The sequence below is a fragment of the Halichoeres trimaculatus genome, unplaced genomic scaffold (assembly GCF_033239565.1).
Source record: "Halichoeres trimaculatus isolate MK-OKI-2021-1 unplaced genomic scaffold, fHalTri1.1 fHalTri1_scaffold_17, whole genome shotgun sequence".
NCBI classification, from domain to species: Eukaryota; Metazoa; Chordata; class Actinopteri; order Labriformes; family Labridae; genus Halichoeres; species Halichoeres trimaculatus.
The window spans coordinates 20,475,624-20,496,692 of NW_027437195.1; the positions used below are offsets into that span (position 1 = coordinate 20,475,624).

General features: G+C 41.4%; 1 protein-coding gene across 4 annotated transcripts in view; it reads right to left on the minus strand.

The window, feature by feature from the left end:
- Positions 1 to 412: 412 nt before the first annotated feature.
- Positions 413 to 21,069, minus strand: part of fermt2 (FERM domain containing kindlin 2) — a 46,483-nt gene continuing 25,826 nt past the window's right edge. The window contains exons 4-17 of one of the 4 annotated variants that reach the window (XM_074692570.1): positions 19,812 to 19,940; positions 16,268 to 16,300; positions 14,062 to 14,287; positions 13,859 to 13,961; positions 13,211 to 13,318; positions 9,102 to 9,236; positions 8,732 to 8,781; positions 8,138 to 8,262; positions 7,909 to 8,015; positions 7,602 to 7,820; positions 4,578 to 4,598; positions 3,302 to 3,426; positions 3,033 to 3,174; positions 413 to 2,943 (exon numbers count right to left, since the gene is read on the minus strand). In XM_074692570.1, coding sequence (XP_074548671.1) covers positions 2,770 to 2,943; positions 3,033 to 3,174; positions 3,302 to 3,426; positions 4,578 to 4,598; positions 7,602 to 7,820; positions 7,909 to 8,015; positions 8,138 to 8,262; positions 8,732 to 8,781; positions 9,102 to 9,236; positions 13,211 to 13,318; positions 13,859 to 13,961; positions 14,062 to 14,287; positions 16,268 to 16,300; positions 19,812 to 19,940 — 1,697 coding nt within the window. In that variant the 3' untranslated portion in view covers positions 413 to 2,769. The remainder of the gene's footprint in view (positions 2,944 to 3,032; positions 3,175 to 3,301; positions 3,427 to 4,577; positions 4,599 to 7,601; positions 7,821 to 7,908; positions 8,016 to 8,137; positions 8,263 to 8,731; positions 8,782 to 9,101; positions 9,237 to 13,210; positions 13,319 to 13,858; positions 13,962 to 14,061; positions 14,288 to 16,267; positions 16,301 to 19,811; positions 19,941 to 21,069) is intronic. The other 3 variants (XM_074692571.1, XM_074692572.1, XM_074692573.1) reach the window with 3 other exon arrangements.

The following is a 21,069-nucleotide window of genomic DNA, read 5'->3' on the forward strand; positions in this document are numbered from 1 at the left end:
AATTACATCTGGAGTATGTTCACAACTACAGAATTGTCTCATCATGTCTTAAACCAAAGCTAAACAACACTGGATTCAACTGAACAAGCAGTGCATGATTACTTCATTGTGTAGTTTAGAGTTTCTGTTGGAATTATACAGCAGCAGTGTGATGTAAATTTAGAAAAACATTGTTCAAAAGAAATGAATCGGGGTATGCATCTTTAGATAATCTATTTGGTTGAGTTGAATCTCCCTTTAAAGGAGGTTAGCGTCTGTGTTTTATTGGGTTTGTTGATGAGTAACCTTTAAAAAGATTATTTGTCACAGGCATTGTGAGTTTGAGAAAATAGAAAAACAGAAATACTTTTCTTTTAAATAAAAATTTCTTTATTTTTAAAATAAATGCATTTTTTACAGTCAGAAAACAGAGCAGCAGGACATGCACTGCTGCTCCTGACACTGAAGGCAAACGAAAACATCAGAGAAAATAAAACACAGACTAGGCTTGTTTTTCTTCTCTCAGTTCACTTCTGTGGTTCGTCTCAAACTCCAGGGTCTATAAATTGCCCCCCCCCCTTTCCAAGACAATATCAAATGGCACAATCTAGTTGTGATAAAACCAGTCAAATAAGTGAAGTGTTTCTGCCAGGCAAGGAGCAAATCAAATTTGCTCTTGAGTAGCCCGCTGCTGTCAGTCTAATGATTGAATTAAAAGCACAAAGCAGTGGCACAAATGGACAATTGTAATGTTTAAGCAGTACAGAAAGAAGAAAATCAATAAAATGAAGTAGAAACACCAGAAAGACAAGCACATTGAAAAAAAAAAAACATGTCTGTACTTAAAAAAAAATAGATGTTCTCCACAAATATCTTAATCTATATCAAACCTGGAGTTTGAGACTAGTGTTATCTTCATATATATTCATATATATCTTCATCTGAAAACTCAGTAAGACCACAACATAAGCAAGCACAACTTTGAATACTACACATGTTGACAGATGGCTTCCCCCCTTTTAATCTGAAAGGAACAACTTCCAACCCACCACGTAAAGCAGAGACAAAAACTGTACAATTCTATAAAACGTTTGTGTTTTTACATTAGTTACAAAAAATAATACTTCATTTACTGATCCTTCATACTGAGGACAGGAAAAAACAAAACATTGCATATTCATTCTTCAAACTTGGTGACCTTTTTTGCTGGTGTGTAATGATAAAAGTGATAATAATTATAATACTATATGGTGTGAGAGACAGAGTGGGGAACATGGGTAAAAAAGGGAGTAACAGTCCCTCCTGTAGTTTTGGTGAACATGCAATGAGATGTCAGGGGGGTTTAAATCTGTGGATGGAGTTTCACACATGCGGTTCACATTAGCAGCTGTTAACAGACACTCTAGCAATTCTGAATGCCTACTTCCAATTACCTTCACTGCAAAAACGGAAATCCAACCAAGTGTTAAAATCTCTTTTTTTAACTAGAAGTGTTTTATTAGATGTAATATGAGCTAAATTCATCCTAAAAATCCAGAAAACATCTTATTTCAAGACATTCAAGATAAAAATGGAGCATGAATTGCTTGTTAAGAATTAAAAATGTACTTGATTAGTTTCTTGTGTTAAGACATTAAACTTGATTTCAAAAAACTTAACTCTTTGCAATACCTTTGGGTGTCATTTTATATCTTCAACTTTTTTTGTGACTCATTTAGGGTTTGTTGAGACATTTTTTTGCAAAAAATATAACATATACACTTGCTTGGATTTCCATTTTTGTAATGTCTTCTTCGGTTTTAAGAAGGAAAAATATATGTTTGTTCCACACATCAGCTGATTTTTAAACCCCTAATAAAGATCTTTAAAAATATTTTGTTTTTCCAGATAAGCATTTTTGCTGTGAGGACATTAACAGCCGGATACGCTTTTCAAACCCACGGGACTGTCACCCAGTGTGCTGAACTATAGTGTGTTTCATGAAGTGTTAACTACTAGCAGTCTGTTAAAAAGAAAACAAAACTCAGGCTCTCGTGTCCCACCTGTTAGCTAATACATTTAAATACAGAGAGCTCCGAAACAAAGACATCGGAGGCTGAAGAAAAAGAAACAAAACATCAGCTTATTCAAGGAGAGGACTATATAGTGAAGAAGTGCTTACATGTGACTTCAAAGAGATTTAACCCTTCATGGAGCGGATAGAATGGACACGTAGAGCTGTAATCACCAATGTTTACAAACAGCCTTTTAATTAAACTCTTTGATGAAACGTTCAAGGATAAATAATAAGATAAAAGTCAGTTTGATGTCAGCTCCTTTAGTGAAGTTCAAGAAGAAACAAAAAAAGGATGAAGATAGTAAAAAAAAAAACAATCTTTGGGATTAAACGAGGCATGATTGGTTTTTAAAGGTTGTTACATTGATGGCTGTCAGTCCACGATGAGGGAGGCACGTGGGAAAACAGAACCCCCCCTCCCCATGTTCAGGCTTTTTGTAACACTTCTGTTCAACCACAGGAGTTAAGTTCCAAACTTCACCTGGACTGCTGTTGCCTCAATTTTAGTGTTGTAACAAATGATTTGTCAGCATCAATGAAAAAAGAGAAACACTATGATAATTAAAACTGTGTCAGCCATGGCAATAGTAGTGCTGTTCTGGGCTCACAGCTCCAAACAATAAAAACACTGAGATAGAAGAATAACATAAACCCCATAAACCCCGCCCACCCAGCCGCTCTAACCGGGCCTTGACTGATCAGCGTTAAAACCCCGTTTGTTGCTTTAGAGCAGCTCAGACCCAGCCGCTAGTCAGCTTATAGAACATCTCCTCATCTAGAGATTCGTTCTGGTCCTTGGCGCGTGTGGACAGGAAGATGTAACCTCCGATGAACTCGTGAACCACCTTACAGTCCACCTCGGCACAGACGAAAGACAGACTGGGCTCGTCTGCAAATTCCACCGTCACCTGAGGACACAGAGCAAAGTACAACAGGCAGTTAAAAAACAAAACAAAATAAAATTTTCAAAAATTTGCGTGTTCAGAGCGCCCCTCACCATCTTAATCTCCCAGTTGACATTCCACTGTTTCATGTTGCTGAAGCGCCAGGTCTTGATGGCGTCTCCAGTGCCAGCGTCCATCCGGATCAAACGGTTGTAAGTGATGCCAATCAGCTCTTCCCGCTTAACACCCTGAAACCTGCACAGGAAGCAATGCATCCACCATGATGTGAGAAATTCATCACTGCCAGCAAAGAAAACTGGAGCAAAATTTAGCACAACAAAGCATTTTTTAAGTGTTTGGTGATAACAGAGTTTGAACCTACTTAGCGAGGAAATGAGTGATCCCAAACTCTGGCAGGGACTGCCATGCCTGGATGAAACGCATCTTTGCTTCGATGAGACTCATCTGGGCCACGTTCTGGTGGGCTTCAAGGATTCGGGCTGAAATCTGACATATAAACAATCACACATTGAACACGTGACTAATTTTGGTATGTCTCCACTAACTCAGTCGCAACAAACACAAAAATAATACATCCCATGACCGCACTAAAAGCATGGTTTACCTTCTTGTTTCTGTCGGTTTATTATGTCTATATTTTGTTGTTCTGCCCTTAAACAGAATTAAAACTCATTCTTCACAAACATCTCTTGGGTATGAAACCCTGTTGTTCTTGTTTGACAGTGGTTAACACTTTTTTTTTTCAATAAGTTAATTACCCTACTGTTAAATACTTGATTCTGATTGGTTAAAACTCAATAACAAATGCTAGTTTCTGATAGCATACTTAATCTGCAAAACTGTGGCAAATATTTATATCTCTTGCTAGTCTTAAGAGTTAGGATGTAATGAGAGTTGACAGATAAGATGGCAGCATGAGGAGCAACTGGGCCTAACCACCTCTGATGGATACAAGTGGAGCAAGATCCTGTCCTGCAATCCAGGCATCAGCTGGTGAGTCTGCATAATAACCGGCTCATTATACGGTAAACCTTACACATAGAATTTGTGTTCGACGTGCAAAAAAACATCTGCATGGTCCCTTACAGCAGTGGTTTGATTGGGTTTCAACGTAGAACCATGCAAACAATAGCATCAGTGGCAGCAGGTCAATTTAGGAAAAAAACACAATAATATGTGGACAGAGGTAGACTCATTTACGACCCATCAGCTAAATCAAGTATCAGATTTTTCTTTGGTTGTTTTTGTCTGTTTTTGGATTGGCCCATTAGCTATTTTGGGAGTTGCAGCCTTAAAACCTTTCTGCACTACAGCACATCTCAATGACTGACTTTCTTTAACAATAATGTTAGGAATAAAACCCAGACATACATTTTCTTTAATGTTCTATCACATAACCATGTGTTTGCAGGTCTTAAGAACATTTAGATCAGTCACATGAAAAAAAAAAAAAACTACCAAGAGGGATTCTTTCTATTCTACTGCACTATTTACAGCTATGACACATTTACTGTTGCACTACTTATGGTTAGAAGAGGCAACCCTTTACATAAAAAAATGTATTTAGAGTTAAGACAGCCATGCACATACAAGAATCTAAGGTTTAAAAGGCACCCAGTGATCAGAGCTGGACTTACCAAGTCCCTGATATAGCCTGGCTGAAGGTGGGAGGAGGGAGTGGGAGAAGGACACAGAGGAGTGAAGGTGGTGCATTCAAGAAGAGAGAACAGAAAAAAAGATTGGACAAAGAGAAAAAGCAGGTGAGACTGATGTTGAGGGAGGAAAGATTCAAAACAACAGAAGCAGGATTTTAAGAGGGGTCATGCAGATTTTCAGCCACAAGAGAAAGACAGAGGTCAGGAGCACTCAGATACCATTTCACTGAAAAGAAAGGAGAAAACTTGTGTGTTTGAGCTGGATAATCTGGGTTCTTAAAGGGCTTTCACAAAAAAGTATTAAAGTCTTACATCATTTCTGTTATGCTGCTTTCATCCACAAGAGGGCAGAATGTACCAAGAAAAAACACTAACAGCACCAACTCAAAGCGCCCTGTCAACCAACCTCCAGAGGGTTATTTCTATGCCTTTTAATGGTTGTCTGGAATGTTCATGTATAGATATGCTCCCAGTTATCTGGGAATTCTAACGAATGTGTGTTTGTGTGTGTGTATTTTTATGTGTTTGTGTGTCTGCTGCGGGGAAGTCTCTTCGGACCAGTTTGCAACAGGAAGTCCAGTTTAAGGGAGATGGGGAGGGGTCGCAGCTGGGCTTTTCCCAGACAGTTTTTCCCGCGAAGCATTTCTAGGCATGGCTCATTTCCTCACGCCCCACGCCCACTCTGTGAGTACTCATGTGTAAATGCACGCGCGCGCACACACACACACACACACACACACACACACACACACACACACACACACACACACACACACACACACACACACACACACACACACACACACACACTGTACATAGGCTGCTACTCTTTCATGTTGCGCCTGGGGACGACCTCTATGGGACTGGAGCCAGGCCAAAAACCATGGTCCTGATAGGGGTACATTAAACTTTAACTGCTCCAGGCTTATTTTTCTCTCAGACATGATTCTAGAGTTTTCCATCTGCATTTTAAAGAAAATCTGTCTATACATTTAGCATTTGACTACCTGACAACTTCTGCAGCTTCTGAGAGGTTCTGATCAAGGATGCCCTGCCCTGATACTGGTTTAGGTTATCGGTTAGATCAGGTATCCGTGACAAAATCTATAAGACAGATCTTTTCAACTCAGCTCTATGCTCTTCTGTGTTCATCAACACAAGTAGGTTGGTGCATTTTTGCTCAGCAGAGCTAAAATTGAAAAAGTACGATCACTTTAGCGATTCAGCTGATTGGTCGGTTATTTGGAGATCTGTCCCCGGATTACTCAATCGAAAGTAGAGATAGACCGATGTGGATTTTTTGGGGGCCTGATACCGATACTGATTATTGGTGGGCAAGGAGGCCGATAACCGATATTTGAAGCTGATATTCATTTGCAGTCAAAGTGAAAATATTGGCGTAAAATTTTGAACAATACAAACTCCAACACTGAACTGCATTCAAATGCCTTCAAGCATATGTTTATTAAACAGCTCCCAGGCCCAGCAGCATGTTTTATAAAGTTAAATGAAAACTTAGAAAAATAAATTGCTAAAGTTTTCTACATTAAATAAAGTTTTCCAAAATTTCAATGTAGCTGCAATAAAACTGGACAGAATTGAGTTTGTGCTGCCTCTTGCAGGCATGTAATGCAGTTGAATTAATTTTCTGTTTGGTTTTACATGACTGATTTTAAATCACCATGTAGGGCTTCCATAGTGTAGACAGGGAGAAATTCTGTGCAGAGAAGCATCGGAGTCATAACAACACAGTTTTGAATGGGTTTCATATCGGCCAACAGATTAAAAAAAAAGGTTGATGCCAATGTGCCCCAAAATGCCATATATCGGCCCCGATAATCGGTCTATCCCTAATCAAAAGGCCATGAAATGAGCGCTGTACAGAGACAAACCTGTCTGAACTACTTCGTGGAAATTGGGCTTTTGGTTGTGAGTATGAGTTTTCTTGAGAAGTATATATTCTGGAAACCTTCAAACTCTGTTTTAGCTTCCAAGATAAAAAGCATTTTTATGGCAAAGTACAGTCAGAGAAATCCTCACAATAATGGAACGACACACGTGTGGAATAAGACTTCCCAAATTTATCACTCAGGGATTTCCTGAGTATTTTTACTGGTAGAATCTGTGACATCAATGGAAATGTGAACTGAAACTAAAAGTCCAATTTGAGATGTGCTATTTGTAGAAGAGTGACATCAAAAGATAATCAACACACTTATGGGCCAAGTATGAGGTTGATTAGCAGGAACTGGCTACCTCTTTTTCTCTGTATATTTCAGGCCTAAGCTCGGATCATCACTGAGTCATCACTTACTGTACGATACCAACACCCTCCTCACATCCTGTCCACCCCTGAGCACTGAGCAGCATTTCATTTTCCTTACAACTTAAACAAAAACAGATTGAGTGAGTAAGCGATAGAGGGGCAGCCCACCACCAAATCACCCATCCCCAACTAACACAGACATGGCAGCCGTGTACTCAGCTGTTCCACTACACACACACAAACACACACGCTCCTGTTGCTTATTCGCAAATCTGCTGAGTACACAGTTTGCCAACACTTGTGAGAAAGTAATTTCATTTAAACTGTTTAAAGCTTGCACTGTAATCCTCCAGAATGTAGGATTTTACAGATTTTTCTTCCCACAACTGGAGCACTTAAAATTCCACAGGGTGAGATCTCTCCCTCTTTTGTCTGCGAGCACAAAAGCTGAGGGTATCCGTTACAGTATGTCATGAGTGACTCTACTGTACACATGTGGAGGGGTTTGGAGTCTGCTGTCCTGGTTTTCCCCCGGACACAGAGAGGGGGTGGGGAGAAGGAACATAGGGAAGAGGAGGGGAGAGAAGGAAGAAGGGGGAGTAGAAGGAGGCAACATTCCAGTGAAAGAGAAGCTCGATGCCAGGAGGCGCCCATCTGGGGAGCATCAAACGCTGGTCCATCTGAGTCCACATCAGACTCATCAAACCAGTAAACAGCCAGAGAGCGTCTCTTAGACCAACCTGTTTGTTCTTGTACTTCTTCAGATAGCGCGGGGACACCAGGCACTCCGGGTTGATATCAGTTGTGATTGGCTCGATTATCTGAGGGTCAGGGTTCATGTGTTGCATCTTGAGGAAGGACAAGATGTTCTGGACCTCCAGGTTGTAAGAGCTGTCGGCCATCGTCTTCCCTTTGGAGGCCAAGCGACAAGCGGCCATCCAGTGGGCGTACTGTTTCTCCTGGAGGGACAAGTCGAAAACCGAAAGTCAAAACACCCACTCAAAGAAACAAAGACATCCTAAAGGTTATTTTTTAAAATCTGTTTACCGTGTCACACCGAAGCCAGATCTCATTCATGCCGTCAGCCACAGGGATTAGCAGCTTGATGTTGAATTTCTGACCCGAGATGTTCACATCTGGAGTTACCTCACAACCTACACACAGAAGAGGCCAAAGGTCACACCCGTTCTTTGACACAACACCTCCTTTGCAGTCAGAATATGAAACACAGCATCATTGTTTGTGCATGAAATGACATCTTTTCATGTGTTGGCACCTCTAAGATTCATTTGGTGAGCTGGCGTCCCGTGGGATTCCTCTTTACTCTTGTAACAGGAAATTGTGATATCCTTGAACGTGCACCAGTACTGCTTATAGCCCTTCAGTGTCAGCTTCTTAGGTCTGGAAAACAAATAAGAGAGAAGGAAAAGGAGAAGGAGATGTCAGACTCTGATGGAAAAAACAAAACCTTTTTCTTTATTAGTGGTCAAAAGGGAGAGTGGGGGAGGAAGAGCACAGAAGAGCTTCTTCGGTGCTAAGTCAGCAAGGTGAAGAGGAAAGTGGCCCGCACTGGAGGTGGACATTAATGGAAAATCATTAAAGTAAAAGGCCTCTTTATACCTCTCTATGTCTGTTTTTTACACACTTTATGAGAAAACCACACGAGGGGGCCACCTGCTTGTCAGCGAAGGCAGAAAGCCAAAAGTGAAAAAAAAATTCAAAATGAGCTTCATCCAACTGTAATCACCAAAAAATCCCACTGAGTAGTTAGACGACAGATGTTCTGAGACAAATTATACCAAGCCTCTTTTACTGATGCACAAAAGTTAACCCCTAATTCTCTAATGGGCTTAAAACCTTGTGTCCTTACTTGAAGACTTTGACGTAGTCTGCTAACTCTGGAATTGATGTGATGTCACCCTGAGAGAGAAAGAGAAAAAAACTCATTGTTAGTTCAAACCTGGAAGATTTGAATAGAAAATCCAAACAGGGCAATGACCTCGGTCTCAACTTTGTACATTGTGTCAGTATCATTGCTCAGCAGAGTGTGCTAAAAGCAACACTTCTTATGTAAGCCAATCTCCTCTGATAAGCTGTATAAACTTAACGAGTTCAAGAGGTGGGGATGCTGTGCTGGAAACATGGACAACACAGCCGTTTAATATAAAGATGGATATGTCTAATACCGTTTCTGTAAAAAGAAAACCTCATATATGTAAAGTGTTGTTTTTTCCTCATACCAGTGTGTTGGACGTCTTCCCTCCCTCCAAAGTGATCTCTAGGTCCGACAGGGCCGCATCTACCTCATCCACCTCCTTCTCGCTGTTATTCATGTGGTTGTCAGATGACATGATTGACAGCTTGTTGATGTGATACTGAGGAAAGAAAAGATGGTCCCAGTCAGTCCATTATTTTTAAGGTATCATAAATTCAATCAGTATTGAGTTAGATCAGCTTTCATCAGATATGAACATCTCTTTTTTTCTCTTAAAGAAAGAATTTGAAGCTCATGGTCAGTTTGGGCCTTTAAAGGGGTAAAACTTTTAAGTTTGATAACTAACAAAGATATGATAAATATAGATAATTCAAAACTGTTTTTGAAGCGAGATGTGCACATGTTCATTTTTGCTTCAAATTCTGTGTTTTGGCTTTGTGTATACAGGATTTCTGGTGCTTCTGCAAACACCCTATTGTAGATTCTTAAAAAACTTCAGTTTTTAGCACTTCAGCATAAACTTCATGCAATTGGTCCAGAGGTCAATTTTTTTTAATAATAAAATGTAAATTCTTTTTAATTTAACATGTTAATTCTTCAATATATAACCTTGTAATGCTGTGTTCATATCCAGCATGAAAAATCTCCAACTCTTCCACTCCCTCACAGTCACAAGGATGCCTCAAAGGTACCCAAACATGGTACCTTTTGATTTTACGTGAATCAGTACCCGGTACTTTTGACAGAATTTGGTCAATACCTATAAAAGTACATCATGTGATGCCCATCCCTAAACACAAGACCTACAAACATCAAAGTAAGGTCAGACACACAAATCCACATTTTATGAAATATGGGCAGTGAGAGTTCTGTTGTGTTGTGTTTCACATAATCTAAACACAGTTTAAATGCAGCATATTTAATGTTATATTTCTGGGCTTTTTATGGCTTTATCAAAAGAAGACAGGATAGTGGATTGAACAGGGAGTTATAGTTCAATAGTTGATTGTTTCAGGAATAGACACACATGGCCTTACTGCAAAGTTAGTGCCTCAAATGCACAAGATTTTAAGTGTCACCTCAAGTTTACAGTTTAAACCTGAGAATTATCACTTTTAGGTTGTTTCCTATGCAACAGATTTGTTGATGCAGACTGTCTTATAGCACAAAAAGGAGGAGTATATGTGTTGTAATGGTTTTATCAACAGTCTCTCTGTTTTCTTGCTGTTTGCTACCTCTACATCAACGCTCCATCTTTGCCCCATAAAGGTAAATTTGTCTGTGATAATTGGCACATGATTATTTGAAAGATGTGTAAGTTTTTATATGAGCAGGTGCAGCCAGAGTGCACCAAGACATTTATCTTCGCAGGAGACAGAGATAAAGAAACGACTTCCAGGAAAAGAAAAGGACGACGCAGTTGGTGATGATGATGATTCACTGAGAATAATAAGCGGTGCGGTTTGAACAGCGTGTTCCTGGTACACTTTGAACTGTAAACGGCAGTGAAAATATGTTTTACTAGGAACATATGTGAGACAGAGCCAATGAGAGAGCATGTGGAAACAACGATTAACCAGGATGGAGCTATTACTGAAAACCCTGCTGTGTTTCCCTTAGAGTGTGAGGCACAGGCACTAAATACAACTTGTTGACAAATGGTATTTATAATGTCAACCAATCACCAACCCCCCACCAATATATGAATGAACAGCTGTCGAGAGAGTGGGAAATACAGAGGCAAAGGCAGAGGGAGAGATATGCCAGGCTTTAGCCAGCTAAGGTTACAGAATGTGGGACAAAGGGCTCGCAATGACACTCCACTCCTCCTCTTCTTCAACTCTGTCAGTCTGTTTTAAAAACTGCAACAACTGAGCCAGGGAGGGGTTGTTTCCTGTTTGTGTGTAGCATAGCAGAGAGCGTTGTGTGTTTATCTGCTGAGGTACAATGTACAGCCTGTGTTCTATGTTAAATACTTTAAATGGGTCACTGCTTATCGCTCCTCCTTATCAGATTTCTGTGCATCCAGGTGTTATCATGCTAAAACCATCCTCTGACATTCTGGATGTGTACAATCATTGCTCTCTATTTAGATTAGTGCATCCACTCTCCCTAGTAAAACCCTGAGCTCATACTACCCGTCTGAAACGTAGTAGTAGCTTCCAAAGTGCTAACAGACAGGTAGTGACAGTGAAGCCGCCAGTCTAAACACCCAGCTCAGATTAGCATCTCTGTCGGGAGGAGTAACAAGAAACCAGTTAAGTGTAATCACAACCGGTCTGATGAAACAGACCTCACACCTCAGGGTGTAAGAGAGCTTCAGGGGAATGCGAGCAGGTCTAAGAGGATGATGATGACAGTGTCTTTTTGGGGTGGGTGGTCCGAGAAGAGGTACTGGGCCCTATGGCCCAAGACGCACTATAATTACCCCTGGGGTGAGGACAGGGTGGCGTCCACAGGTCTTGGCACCCACAGTTTATGAGGGTCAGAAATAGAAGGGGCACCACCCCCAGACTACAGGGGGCGACCTGAGGGGACTAAAGGGGTTTACATCTGTACATCACCTCCACAACTCCACGTTTCACATCCTCATGGTCTGCTATTAAACTTGTATTTATCTTTTCATAAAAATTACTGCTTCAATGAAAGCACTTTATTGGTGTTGATGGCTGTGGCCTGGCTTGGTAGTGTTCTTTTCCAGAATGAAGACTCCATTTCCCATGAGCACTATCACCCACTGTCATAAAGACCTGACTCTTGTTAAGGTATGCATTTCTATTTTTTGGCATTGGCAGAGAAGATTTGACCTTTTTTTTCACAAAGAGGAACAATCTATTTGTTTGTAGTTATGTAGCACTATTGTTTGAACATGACAAACAAACTTTGTAAACTCAATTCATGCCGTAGTTTAATGACTATATTTAATGCTACTCACAGCCTGGTGCTGTAAGACGCATCAGTAATTAGTAAAGTTAAAGAATCTTGGTTATGTCCTACCAGTGCTCATCTACCAACTCCAACCTCACCAAGCAGAGCTAACGTAACTTCACGCTTCATTTTATTGATAGACTCTCAAGTTGGAACAGACCACTGCAGAATAACTGCTGACTGTGGGTTGGAATGAACATTAGCACAAACAGCATAACCCGTGTTTTAGCCTTGAGCCCATTCTCTATCACTCTTCTGTTTAGCTTTCTTCTGCTTTCTTTTTTCCAGACCAGCTCCAGTGTTGGCTATAAAACATATCTAGATATTTTCTTTTACCTAGGGAAAAAGGACAAAACTCTCCTCTAACTGCTAAACTTTGCTGGCTGCCAAGCAGTCAAAGGGACTTTCAGTCTTTGTGCCAAATGGATACTAAAGTATCGCATTCTGAAGTGAAGACTTTTGGCGCTAATATATTTTTTTTTAATTGCTGATCATGAACTGGCAATTTCAACATCACTTATAAAGTCTTTTCACGCTGTTGATGATTTAGGTCCAAGGAATACAATCATGAGAACTGTGTTTAAAGGTTTTTTTTTTCATATAAACCAGTATTCCTACATAATCCATGTCAACAAGATAAGATAAACGTCAGAGGACAGTCATGAATCCTTTTCTTCTTGTGACTTATTTTCACTATTTCCAAGCAACCAAAGTGCATTTCAATCAATACTTTCAATTTGGGTGTAATTAATATTCATAAAAGGCTTTTAGTTCAAAAATCTGAGGAATCCCTTTTATCAATGATGAGTCATCAATAAAGAGAACCTATGAGTACTGAAGCATATTAAGAAGCCCAGGGGGAATATAAGTGATAATGCCCCCATTAACTTATGCTGCATCAGAGTACATCAGCCAGGTTTTAGTATGCACGCTGCTGCAGGACCGGAGGCCATATGGCTGAGCTCTGGGCTGAGAGCCAATCCAATTCATTAGCCTGTGGTCGAAAAGGCAACGTGCCCAACGTCCAATGAAAAGGAGACTACAGGTCTCCCAACTGTAACCCGGTAAAGCAATGCTGAAGCAGGGAAATTGAGAGCACACACACACACACACACACACACACACACACACACACACACACACACACACACACACACACACACACACACACACACACACACACACACTCACACTCACACTCTTTACCTGCAGGGCAGCAAACATCATCATTTCCTCTTCTGTGCACTCAATTTCCTCCAGCAGGATGGCCCACTTGGACTGTTCATAGAGCTGGTTCACGCGGATCGCATCATACTGTGGAGAGGATTGTCACAGAGGTTAACATGCAGACAGACTCTCACGCTTTGGCACTACAAAAGACACACTAAGATATGGATCAAACTCTAGATGTATTTTATCAATAACATGTCATGACTGTAGAATACTGACTTCAAAATACATTTCTTAGAGGATTACTGCACAATTGAAAACACAGATACACAAACAATCACCAGAACTAGGGCTGCCACTTTTTTTTATACATGCATCACTTTGTCTGACAAAATCTGACACCAGTAGTCTGAGAGTACTGACAGTTAGATAAGAGTTTTGGGTGTGTTAAGATGTAGCGAGTGTTATTGTTGGACTTTGATCTCTTGAGATGCTGTTAAAAGCTGAAAGTAAATAAAACCAAACCGACCAAAATCCTGCTAACTCATCAGTCTGTTGATTTAGGACTCTTGGTAAGGATCACTACTATGCAACACTGAGGCTGACTGAATTAGCAGTTGCTTTCTGTAAATGAATGTTTCTGGGTTTTTCTAAGTTAAGATTAAAGTGTACTGCAGGATGTACCTTAGGGTTGAGGTCAAAGAAACTGTGGTACTTAAACCTCAGCAGCAGAACCTCATTCTCCTTCACATCCTGCTCCATCAGAGACCTGGAGGAGTCCAACCACCTTCAGATGGAGAAAATAGTATTAAATTAAACAATCTAGACATTAACTAAACTAGGAATTTCTGCCCTCCAGTTTTTACTTTAAGCAAAGCTCCTCTCACCCCTGGTTGATTTTGGCTTTGTCCAGTAGAGACTGCGGCTTGTAGAGTTTGACCAGGATGTCAGGTGAGGAGATTGGCTGACTGACAGCGAGGATGCTGGGATTTCCCTCAGAGAGGGGGCTGTCTCCGAACCAGGCAGAGGTGGGCGAGAGCGGGCTGCCGTCTCTGGAGTCATAGGTTGGGGTCATGGTTTTGCTGTAGAGGCCTGGGCTGGAGTAGATGCTCCCTGGAAACACATCAACACCAGTCAGTGAAACGTCACAGAGATTTTAAAAACTGCCACGGTTTAAGTGCACATTTACAAACACTCCACGTCAACCAAACAGCACCAGAACACTTTTTAAAAGCACACACACACACACACTTGCAGCCGAGCCGGGCCAGCTAGTGGTCAACAATGTTAAACCATGTGACTACCAGCCCACGCTTTGCAGATGAGTGACTTCCACTTTGGTCTCCTGATCTTGGTGGGGTTGATGTGGATCAGCATGCAGATGTTTCAGAACATGATCAAGGAGTCACCCGTTCACTCACGGTCAAAGAAACTGGAGGAATGCACTACACACAGCAAACTACTGCACAAGTCGTCACACGGAGGAGAGAGGGAGGGCCATGATAACAGGGGATGATGTTTAGAGAAAAAGGAAAAATGTGAGGTTTGAAAATGAAAACAAAACTTTTTTTTTAATAAAAGTGTCCAAATATTTTGATTAAAAACATGTCAGAGTATTTTTCTTTGCTTTTTTTAATTAGACTAAATTTCAGCTACAAAAATAAACAGGGAACAAACTGAATCTACTTGACTTCCTGTTGGCAGGCCGTGTGGGAGTATCTTCGGCCCCTCACCCCCACCCCGTTCCCCCTCTCCCTCTGCAGGACGCAGGTCAAGAAGCAACACTAGCTGAACTGCTAAATCCCTTCTGAAACCAGGAAGTAGGCTTGGTTTGTGTTTGCGAGTGTGCACGTGTGTGTTTGTGTTTGCAAGCTGAGGTCATGAGAACAGGGTGCAGGCAGTGGCCATCCATCCCTTCTTGTGGGGGAGGGAGCTTGTTGGTGGTTCTTTCAAGGTTTTTCCCCAAATGCGGGAGTTCAGCGGGTCAGGGAGAGTACTCCCGTCTCCCATAGGGTCTCCTGAGGAATCCCAAATATCCAGAGAGACCGTGTAGAAGGTGGAAGTTGTCAGCCCATAAAAAACACAGTTAGGCCTCCTCCATCCTGTTTACTGACTCTCAAATCGAGGCAAAAGGCTCAAGAATGTTAGCATGACTTGACTCCCTAACGCTCCCACATACTGGAGCTGGACCACCGTGGGCTGTTCACACTTGGAAGGCTTTTCACTAAATCCCAGCGACACTAGAGGGGCTGATCTTTGTTGGTCTGTATGTTTAATATGGAGGAAACCATAGACTGTAAAAAAAATGGACATCATCTTGCTCGGCTTGAAGTGAGGTCGCCACAGAAAGTGCTTCCCCTGGTGGCTGGCTGCAGTATAGGTCAAAAAATCCAGCTCTCCAGTCATTCCAGATGGGCTGTGGTCAAACTTTTAGAAATTAATACACCTCGTAGAAATGTCTCTCACGTCTAATTGTTGTGGTGATCTAAAGATTCTATTTGGCTGCCTTGTATCCAAGTCCTCTTTTTTCTGAAAAGTTTTGTTGTGTATTTTTTTCGGGGATGTAAAATATGTCGGAAGGTAGAGACAAGAAGTGATTAGACTCGCGAAAGATTAAAAAATATACATATTTTTGTCACCTGGCTCCACTCAGATTCTCCCAGAATCCCTCACAGTCTCTACTGCGCAGACTCTAGCTGCACAACTGCTACCAATGGCTGCGCCTGTGACGGGGGTATCTGGGCTTCAAAACCGTACAATGATAAATGGCGGAGCCACGCCGTCAACTCTATATACAGTCTATGGAGCAAACGCATATTACACATCTGATTCCTCAACTTCAGCACAGTGAGTGAGCTTGGTGTAGCTGTAAGAAAATGTAAGCTCATTTGTAATGAGAGGCAAGGCTTTCATCATATGACCCCCAGACTTCCTCTTGAGGAGCAGTCAGGTGACCCGCCTGCTTGTCCCAAGGTTACAAATGTCATGTGACCTCGACACTCCAGCTGTGGTTGGAGTAGGAAGGAAGGGGGGGAAGCAAGGGTGAGGAAGCAGTGCTGAAAGGTACAGGACAGAGGAAGAAGGAAAGCTTACCTTTGACAGGTCCGATGTATATTATCTCAGAGGCTAGGATGAAAAGAGAATGAGTGAGAAAGACAGGAAAGACAGGAAAAAGATGGAGGGAAGAAATAAAATGAGGACAAACAAAGTCAAGTGGACAGGTTTAAGGTACTGAAAAACTGCAAAGACAGGAGGAAACAAAGAGGAAGAAAAGTCAAGAAACACAAGAATTGGTATTTTGGTGGCATTTCCAACGGCACTGCCAACATCTAGCCTCAGTTTGAATGACTCAGTTTTCCCTCTTCTAAGAGGGGGATCACCCAGAGTGACTCGATGGCTTCAACCGTTTCCATCCACCCTTTTATTGCAATACAACACGGCAGGACTGATTAAAAACGCAGACAAGGCGTTGGTCAACGTGACCCAGCCCTGCATGTAGACACTAGAGCACAAATAGAAAGTAGCGGCTGCCTGAGGGATGTCATTCTCCACACTGACCGGATGGATAATTAGACACAGGGACCAACAAGATGGTTGGTATAGACCAGGATCAAGGCCGAGATCGTGGCTCTTAGTCTGAGTCATGAAAGCAGATGAGGGTTAGTAACATGGTTTTTTAAAAGAAAAATGACCCATCAGGTTGGGTGCTTGACATGAGTGTGCAGACAGACGTGGTACACAGAGTTTCCTAAGTGGTGCATTTAAAGGGAGAGGTTGAGGTTTTGGACGGACTCATCGTCTGTAAAGAGGGAGTATTATGCTTTTCCAAATTTAAACATGGGCATGCAAAGTGATAATGCAAGATGTTCAAACTAAAAAAGCCTGAAAAACAGCACAATACCCTCTCTTTAAGTTGACACAATTTGTCATGTAATACCTTCAGCCTTAGTGTTCACTGCTTGTCGTTTCCTTCTGAGGTCAGTCTGAACTGAAGGGAGAACTACACGTTTTCTGTGCTGAACGGTTTTTAATGTCCAAGTGTTTCATTCACAAAAACACAATAAATATTCTGAGACAAGGCAAAAAAACACTATGATGATTACTTCAGATCTATCAAGAAAATGTATTGACAATCAGATTTGAGAAGTTGAAGTCTGGGGATTTCTTGCTTTGGGAACAACTCAATACTCAACGATGAACAAATCTGGAGATCAGCGGTTACCTGTTACTCAGACTGCCTTAGCCCCTATTACTCAGAATCTTTAAATATGTTTGGGCTTTTATGGGGGGAAAATTTGTGTTGCCTGTCTCTTGGTCATTGGTTGAAAGAATTAACAAGGAGTCTGACTCTTGAATAACTCAGAATCAGAATATGAAATACTTTGTTAATCCCCGAGGTGGCGCGCATGTGTGTGTGTACTGTAATGAGCCAAAGAAGGCGCTGAGTCTGAGGTTGTGTGTGTGCTGTATGTCTTCATGTGTGTGTGTGTGTGTGAGTAAATCCGTAGACTCCATCTCTAAGAACTGTTGCGAGTTTGTTAGAAACCTGAAAGATTTTTTTTAATTTTGTAAACTGATGCATCATAGGCAATGGCAGGAAAGAACACTGAAAATCATTTCATTATCTGCAGAATACAATCTTTGTTTTCTCAGGACAATGAGATAAATAATGCTGGTATCTTGAGAAAACAAGATGACTAGAAAAATAAATTGAGATCTTCAGGAAAACTTAAATCAACTTATAATCTTAAGTTAAATCAGAAAGTGAAATGTATTACATCACGAGCTCTAAGGGCTTTATTTATTTTGAGAGAAATAGGTAACAAACCAAAAATTGTGCCAGTTAATTTTTTTATTTTTGCTTTATTTTACTGTATTCAATATGTACATGTATGTATTTTGTCTGAAATTATGTGAATACCTGTCGATTTATAGATTACTTTAATCTATTTTTAATTTATTTTAAGTGTATCACACACACACTCACATACTGTTAAGTGTCAAATTTAATAAACCCACGTGGACCAAAAAAGGAAACATGAACAACCAGGAAAGCACTCAGAGACCGCAGACCTTCACCATGCATATCGTGATTGTCACCAACACTTTAGTCCGACTTTAATGTTATACTCCCTTTCAGCAGACTGTCTGCTACAATTTGGTGTTAGTTGCAGGCTTGTAGAGTGTTGAAAATAATGATGACCCAGTACATATTTCATATTCTGGGTCTTAGTATCCAGAATATTGGCAGGGTCTGGATCGTACTTTTACATCTGTCAGAAATTAAGGTGACCTTGTCTTGTAATGTTTGGTAAAGCAATCCAACCATTTATCGTGGAGTTATATACACATATGGTGAAAACGGCCCTATCTCACAATGATAAAGAATTCTGGATCCAGACGGTGATCCAGATCACCTCTGAAATGTTTTAACTTCTTCCTTATATCATTTTGAACATTACCTGAAAATTTCATTAAGCTCTGTTTGTTATTTGTTGAGTTATATTGCTCACAGACAAACTCTCCCAAAAAATAACCTCCTTGGATGAGGTAATAATTTTCTGATAGTCTGTTGATGTAAACGCTGCAGGTCTAAATGTGTCACTCAACTTCCTTCAATGGGTGAAGTCAGAATTGTGAGCCGCCCTTCTAAGAACGACAGGCAACGCTTTACAACTTGGCCATGAAATACACTCTGACTGTAGCATGTGATCTAATAGGGAGGACACAGGAAGTAAGAGTGTGTGTGTGTGTGTGTGTGTGTGTGGGTGTGTGTTTGCACTCCGGCACAGAGAGAGAGTGGTGACAGTAAACAGATTCTGCACATTCCTATTTAAACTCTGTCTCTACACCACCTCACAGGGCGGCTGAGCCGAACACACCCTTCAGATGAAATGATGCAATTTGGGTGTGATCGTATGATATGTACAACATAAATATGTGTATGATGTAGCACAAATAGATGCAGGATCTGCTTCTAGTTTTACACAGGGGGCTGAGGAGCTAGAGGACAGAGCAGAGGCAGGAGCAGGAGCAGGAGCGACTCCACGCATACAAAGAGCCGTATTCACCCTGTCTCTCTCTGTTAGCACTCTTACTCCATGCTAACTCTTGTGACAGCACCGCAGCCTGTTGTGTTCTGCTCCTCCCTGCTCACATGGCTGTAACTCTCCCATCACTGACAGCAGGAGGGTGGTGCAGGAGGAGGGTCCGTATAACTGCAGTTGTGTAGCCTGGTTTGGGTTTAAAATGGCAGCATGACCAACTATGTGAGGAATCTCAACCATTCTTCGCCCTCTCCCTGCCAAGGAATTGGGAGCCGAGGCTGTAGATCTAATGTGAGCTTCAGATCCACATTCATATTTGGTCACTCGAGCCAGGGTGCAGAAACCTGGACTTTTTGGAGTAGTTTTGAGCAGAATGGGAGATGTGAAACCTGTTATTCAACCTGGTGTTTAAGAGACACCAGATGTTTACGGTTCACAATGAGGAACAAAAATAGAGCCAAGACCTCCAGAATTACTGCAGAGACTCTAGACTCTGATGCAATCTAAGTCTCTTTAAACTTAGTTAAACATTTGCAGAACGGTATTTCTCTCCTCTCTGCTTAGAGCCACACTTCTCTCAGTCAGCTCACCTGATCCAGGGGTTAACAGGGGACCCTCCAGCTCCAAGTCGTCCTCCTCCGCCTCCTCCAACTTTTTCTTTTTCTTCTTAGGATCGCGGGGCTTGCGCAGTAGAGACAGTTCCTCTGGGTGGCGGATATCTGAAAAAAGAGAAAGAAAGAAAGTCCATTTGTTGCCATAGACACACAACTTTGCTTCACAGAAAGTAGTTTGTGTTGTTTCAACCACAAGCCTCAAATAAAATGATGGCAGAATAAGCTGTTTGGCATTGGCAGAGAAGGTTTGGCAAAATTTTCATAGACACAGCCTACTACTCTACTCTTTACTCACACAGGCTCTTTAGCACATCCCAAAAATGCTTGTTCCTTGAAAATGTGGCATCATTAAAAAAGGAAATGAACTTTCTTTCTAATAGTATGATGTTTATTGCCAAGAGGTATTGTTGCAACAAAGAAATAACTCATTAAACAGAAATCTCCTTATCTTTTGTGCTAAGTTGAAGACAAAAAGATGCTGAGGACAAAAAAGGAAAGAAAGGGCCCAGGGGATGGGTAAGAATTGTAGACAGCTGTGTGCACAAGGGGTGGAAAATTGCAAATCCCTTTTCCCAGGGCCCCGACAAATCTTGCTTTAACTGTAATCCCTGACTGAGACAGGGCAGACACAACCTCCGTCTCCCTTTTACTCACCTCTCTCTGACATTTTCAAACATAAAAAAAGAGAAAAAACAGTCCAAACAAAATGCTTGACCCCTTTAAGACAGATAAGACACCATACTGAGCATAATGTCTAAAGCAGATCAACCTCCCCCCTTTTTTTTCCTCCCTCCTTCTTCCCACAGGCTTTGGAGGCCATGATCCATCACTCATCAGCAGCAGCAGCAAAGATTTTTCAGGATGAGCTCAGGATAGCTCTGATGTCGCAGCGAGAAGACCAGAGTGTGCATGAGTGTTTGTAATCTGAGTCTTTTGTCGCATGTCTCCTTTTAAAAAATTCACAATAAATCAGAAATGAGATGTTAGTTTTCTCACAACCGCTGATTTCAATCTGTCTTCATGTAAAGATGAAAGATTTGGAAGGTGTTGCAGACTGATTGAAGAGGTTCCTGAGGGTGCTGAGGAGAGCCCGAGCAGAACGGGGGAGAGAGAAAGAGAGGACGTCTTGGCCTGGTGAGAAAGCTTGTTTGGTTTGTGTAACTAAAGCAAAAGCATTCCAGGAGTTTTAAGAACTACCAGATGGGAGCTCACCCTCCTCCTCCTCCTCCTCCTT